The following is a 6,000-nucleotide window of genomic DNA, read 5'->3' as shown; positions in this document are numbered from 1 at the left end:
AAGAAAGAAAGAAAGAAAGAAAGAAAGAAAGAAAGAAAGAAAGAAAGAAAGAAAATGGATGCTTAGAGGAATGGTAGGGCCAGGATCTGAACAAATGTAGCAACTTACACTGCTCTCTGCTTACGTATCCCCTCCATCACCCCCAGCAAGAAGCAATCGATCTGATGGGTTAGTTTTAAGAACACCCACTGGGAATCACCAATGTTTGAAAGCTCAGTGGAAGACTGGACATTTTTTTCCTTAAGTTTATTATTTTTTAGTAATCTCTATCCCCATTGTGGGGCCCACACTCATGAACCTGAAACCAAGGGTCGCATGCTTTTTTGACTGAGCCAGCCGGGTGCCCCAAGCCTAGACATTTTTTTATGACGTTAAGGGATTATTCATTTTTTTAAAGGTGTGATAGCGGTATTGCAATACTTTTCAAAATCTCTTCTCTTTTAGAGAAAGTTACTGAAATATTCAAGGCTGAAACAATACAATATCAGAGACTTGTTTCCAAATAATCAGCGAGGAGGGGTGCATGAGGGGATAAACGGATGAAACACTGGCTCTGTGCTGATAATTGAGGAATGTGGGTGACAGGTACTTGACAATTCGTTATTCTCTGTATTTATGAACACGTTTGACAGTGTCCATAATGAAAAAGCAAACAAAAAGGTGGGCTCTGGGGTGTAGCTCTCTTGAACCAGGAAATCCCTCCTCATTCTCCCTTCTATCAGACGGCATGGGAGCTTACCAGAACTATCTGCACTGTGTTGTCTATAGTGTCTATGGGCTGGGGCAGAATTCTGGTGGTCCTGGGTCCCCAGCCTCAGCAGAACCCCGAATTCTGGAGGCAGCTGTCTTTCTGACAGCCCTTTTTGTCTTCATCTCTGGCTCCCCGTCCTTCAGCCAGTCATTAAACACCAGTGCTGCCCCAACCGCCCACACTTCTACCCTGTCGGCTCCCTGGGCGATTCCATCCATGCTGGCTTTGTATCTGAACAGGCAGCTGTGACCACAACTCACAAAAGGACGTTTCCAGACCGGGTCTCTCTGCTGGGTGGCACGGACCTCTGTGAGCCTGTGTAAGCCTCGGGCAAGCTGCTGCTCTGTCCCTCTCCTCCTCCTCGTCCACGCTCCCCGGGAGCACGTCCTATGCACCATGCCTGCCTCTCTGTCCTCTCTGCACCGCCTCTACTCACCGCTCAGCTAGCAGTCTAGCTCCTGGTCACCGGCCTTGGAAGCTGCTCTCCCCACCGTCCACGGGGCCCCCTCACTGGTGCAGCCACTGGCTATTTCCCAGTACTCATCTTGCTGGACTTCTCGACAGCACCCGACGTGGCAGACAGTCCATGAACGCTGCTCCCTTGGTATCCGTGACCCTGCACCTTCCTATCGCTTCTGTCCTTTCACTTTTCTCCCCTCTGAACTCCTTTGACGCCCCTTGCACATCCCCCAACATGCAATCCTTGCTCCACTGGCCTCCACAGCCCGCACACTCCCGCTGGGCCTAGAGAATGGGCCCGTGGGCCGAGTGGAGGGGAAGCAGTGGTGGGGCCAGGGTGTTGCCTGGTTCACTTGCCTACTGGAGACACTAAAGGTGACGGCAGGGACCCTGAGCCCAGGCACCAGCATTTCCAGTGCATCCTCGTCTAGGACGTTGGGAGGTAACAGTGAGAAGCAGGGGTAAAACATTAATATTGGTAATACTGGTGGACCTTTATGTGTGCTTACTATGTGCTAGGCCTTTTTTTTTTTTTTTTAAGCATCACCACGTCTAATCTTCCCCCAAGGCAGTAGGTGCTGTCATTACCCTTTTTATTGGTAAGGAAAGGAAAGCACAGAGCCAGGCTCTGAACCCAGGCCATTTGATGTCATGGCTTGACCTCCTCAGTGCCCTGCATGAAGGGGGTGCGGCAGACGCCAGGAGCCTCAAGCCAGCCTGTTTCACAGGGCTGGGCGGGGGCGGTTGGGCCTGAAAACGGAGATCTGGCGCACTGAAGAAAGGGAACAGTCTCCACCAGAGGGCTTTTCAGGGAAGGTGCTGCCCCTTCTACCCTCTTCCCGTACCGAGGCAAGCCCAGGCCCTGCGGATTTAAAATTCTGTTTCTTTCTCTGTCTTCTCACTGACACTGAAAAGTTCCTGGTCAGGGGTGTTCATCTCTTGCCTAGACTGCTGTGACAGCCTCCCAGCTAGTTCTGTCTCCACCTAGTGCCCCTCATTTTTTTTTTTTTTTCCATTACTTATTCAAATTCAAGTGAGTTAACATATAGTGTAGTATTGATTGGTTTCAGGAGCAGAACAGTGATCGTCACTTACATATAACACCCAATGTGCATCCCAACAAATGCCCTCCTTAGTGCCCATCACCCATTTAGCCATCCCCCCACCCACCTCCCCCAAAGCAACCCTCAGTTTGCTCTCTGTGCTGAAGTCTGTGCCCCTGTATTTCATGCTGCAGGCGCAGTGGCCTACTACGCGCTAATCTACAGCCTAAAATCCTTCCATGGCTCCTTCTGGCCTTCAGAGTAGAGTCCAAGCTCCTCACCATGGCACAGAAAGTCCTGAGTGACCTGGCTACTGCCCGTGTCTACAGCCTTTCACCCTCTGCCTGAAACGCCGACACAAAATTTACACAAAGGGAGTATGTAAGAGACCACAGATACGAGGAAAGAGAAGCCAGGAGACAGGTAAAAGCTGTGCCAGTGGTTCAGAATGGGTGCTGGCAGGGGACAAGAAAAGCAAGAAGATACATGAAGAGAGACAGATGGAAAGACCAACAGGCTCCTGGCAATCGGGAGGCAGGCTTGGAGCCAGTCATTGCTGAAGGTGATGGGGTCAGACAGACAGTTCTGGAGCTGTGCTGGACCCGAAGTGGGCCCCCTATTCCTGAATCCCATTCCAGGCAACAGGAGGCCCAGCCGTAAGGCAGTTTCTGGTTTCCCAAGTCTCTCTTACATTCTTGCAATAACTTCCCATTACTTGAGGTGGCCCGAGTGAACCCCAAGCAGGAAACAATACAGATGGCAACTGAAGCCACGGATGGGGGTGTCACTCTCCCGCAGAACGTGTACGGAAAGAGAAGACTGTCCAGGATGGAGCCCTAGCGAATGCTGACTCTGAAATCAAGGACGCTGAGAAAGAGAATGAGAGAGGCTGGCGAGCGAAATCAGAAGAACGCCAGAAATTACTGACTCCGAAGCCCGAGCAGGAAAAGTTTCAAAGAGGAAGGAGCAGTCAACATAAAGCATGTTTCTGAGAGGTCAGGAAACATGTGTCCACTGGATTTGGCAGCCTTGAGGTGAGTCACTGGTGACCTTAGTGGGAGTCATGGCAGGTGGAGGAGGAAGCCAGGCTGGGAGGGAGTGAGGAGTGCAGCGGGCACGAGCCGGCAGGAGCTGACAGAGTCCCTGCCGCAGCCTCCGTTTTCCCCACAGGACAAGAGGGTGGGGGAGCTTTCAGGGAGGACAGGGCTCTGGGCTGGAGAAGGGCGCACCAATAAGCGGTGAGCAGAAGGACGGCTGGCTGAGATGGGAACCCCTACACTTACAGAATCTGCACAGATGGGAGGCGTCTTCCAGCCCCCCCTCCACCCCTCATTCCCTTGTGGGATCAGAGAAGCTGCTCGAAGTGCTGGCCCAAGATGTGCAGGTTCCAGGCTGGCATCAGTGGAAGGCTGGTGGTGGAGGTGGAGGGAGTTGTAAGAGGGGCTTACGTGGGCCCTGGGTGTGAAGGCAGAGATGCCATCAGAAGAGGCTGGCTGATGGCCTGGGAGACCTGGCATGCTTCTGGAACATTAAGGCAGCTGAATACAGGGATCACTTGGGAAGCAATGCTGGGCGATAGAGAGCTTCAGTGCTTTCCTCCGTGGGGGGAGGGCGGGGCGGGGAGGGGCAGAAGAGGTACAGGGACTGAGAGGCAATGTCTGTGGGTGGTTTGAGGGGGCACAAAAGTCCTCGGGGGGAAGGTAGGACTTGCAGTAGAGAAGACGGTCCTGAGCTGGTGCCAGGATGAGCATATGAGGGTTGGGAATAGCAAGGATGAGGCAGGTGCAGGACCAGGGCAGGGAGAGGGTCAGGGAGGGAAAGTTTGGGGAGAAGGGTGAGGAAAGGAGTGCCGGGTTCAGGGGCACAGAGGACGCTCGGTGGTCAGAGACCTGAATGCAGGGATGGACCTTCAGGGATCCAACTTAGCTAAGGGCAGGGCAGAGCCTTCTTGCGAGCTCTGGGCGGCCAGACCAGCTGCTGGCTCACCCCTTTCTGTTCCTTTGTGCTGGGACACCCCTCCATCGGCCCTGCCCAAGGGACTGCCCCCCAGCCAGCCCGGCACCTCTTTGATGGCCGCCATGCGCACGGTCTCATAGTAGTGCAGGGGTGCATTGGGTGTGCTCATGTCGTAGCCAAAGCCTGCAACCGCCACCTCATCACAGCCGTGTAGTGCCATGGTCACTGCCACACTGCCAAGGGTCGGGATGTTCTGGAGGGGAGGGAGGAAGTGTAGAATTCAGCTGGAGGACCGAGTCAGGCTGAGACCCTTAGCGACACTCATCAGAGCTGAGTTCCATTTCTGAGGAACAAGCCCTCTGCCCCTCACCCTGCCACCCGGTCCTCCCCTCCCACAGCATCTCTGACCCAGCTCCCCTCTGCCCTCTCCCGGGGCCCCACTCTCTCACCCCGCGGCCCATGAGGCCGTTGTTGAAGGGCAGTCCGATGAGGGTGAAGGCGGCCTCCTGGATGAAATATGGGTTGAGGATGCGAATCTCAGGGGGCTCCTTGGGCACTCGAGTGGCCACAGATTTCCAGAAGCCATCCGACGCACTCTGTAGACACAGCATAAGTGGGCATGAGCTGGGCACACAGCTTGCGATGGGGCCGCGTGCGTGTGTGGCCAGACCCCAAGTGTGTACAGGCAAATGAGAAACAAGGTGGGGCCTGTGTGGAATAAACACCGTGGTAGAGGGATGACCTGGTGTGTGTGTGTGTGTGTGTGTGTGTGTGGCCGGGGGACACGGGATGTATGACAGTCACAAGAGGAGGTGGTGGGGAACAGAGAGCACATGGTGGGGCCACGGTGTATGATGGTGGACACAGAGTGAACTGCAGGGCAGGGGCACACAGCGTGGGGCACTGGGGTGTGCTGTTCCCGTCCGAGGGGATTCTTGGATCAGCACGAAGACCCAGTGGGCCAGTTGTCCCCTGCCCTTCGCAACTAGCTGAGGGGCCCACGAGGACCCTGCCCTCTCTCTTCTATCTGCTCTGCTGGGCTCTCCTCCTTTCCCTTCTGCTGTCTCCCTGCTTTCAGTCAACTGTTCTAAAGTGAGCCTGAAAAATAAGGACAGAACGTGAGCTAGTAAGGCACAGAGGAACATAGTATGCCACTGATTAGCGGCGGATGACGTTAGGCAAGTCGCAAGCTCTCTGAACCTCAGTTTCTTTAACAGCAAGGTGGAGATCTCAGGGAGTGCAGTCCCATATGGGAAAGGCATCAGCTCTGAAACGCGACATCCCAGCATCCATTCCAAGGCCACACCTTCATCTCCTGACTCTCTCCCTTCTTCCAGTTCCCAGCCCTGCATTTCTGTTCAGTACACGACCCCTTCCTGGTCTAGTCCCTGAAGTAGATCACACCAGCTCTCTTGTGAGCTCCCTCAGTCCCCTGCCCCCTTGCTCTTCGATTGCCCCAGCCTAGGGAAACCCTGAACTTGGGCTCAGTCCATTCACCCACCTTTTCCACCCTTACAACTGGGCTTCAGTACTGCTGGAGAGAGTCACAGTAATCCTGCAGACTGGAGGCATTACCAAACCATGGACTCTAACCTACTATTTCAGGGTGTTTGTTATTCGCCTAGAAAACCTAAAACAATCAACTAAACTTAGAAGGCACAGAATAATTTAGTAATGGGATCTGTACTCCAACAGAAAACAGTCACCAGATACAATACAAAGGAGATCCCATCTGCAATCCTAACAAAATCATCAAAACTGAGTAATAAATTTAACTATAATTAAAAAAAA

At 53.5% G+C, this 6,000-nt stretch overlaps 1 protein-coding gene across 4 annotated transcripts in view; it reads right to left on the bottom strand.

The window, feature by feature from the left end:
* ST3GAL3 (ST3 beta-galactoside alpha-2,3-sialyltransferase 3) overlaps nucleotides 1–6,000 on the bottom strand; it is a 201,798-nt gene that overhangs the window by 2,124 nt on the left and 193,674 nt on the right. For all 4 annotated transcript variants that reach the window (XM_040469946.1, XM_040469944.1, XM_040469948.1 and 1 more), the window contains 2 exons: nucleotides 4,659–4,805; nucleotides 4,316–4,462 (listed from right to left, as the gene is read on the bottom strand). In XM_040469946.1, the coding sequence (XP_040325880.1) occupies nucleotides 4,316–4,462; nucleotides 4,659–4,805 (294 nt within the window). The remainder of the gene's footprint in view (nucleotides 1–4,315; nucleotides 4,463–4,658; nucleotides 4,806–6,000) is intronic.

This window comes from Herpailurus yagouaroundi, unplaced genomic scaffold, assembly GCF_014898765.1.
Source record: "Herpailurus yagouaroundi ecotype Mexico unplaced genomic scaffold, PumYag 77, whole genome shotgun sequence".
Taxonomy (NCBI): Eukaryota; Metazoa; Chordata; class Mammalia; order Carnivora; family Felidae; genus Herpailurus; species Herpailurus yagouaroundi.
Note: the sequence above shows the minus strand (reverse complement) of the source record. Positions and strands in the feature narration are given on the sequence as shown.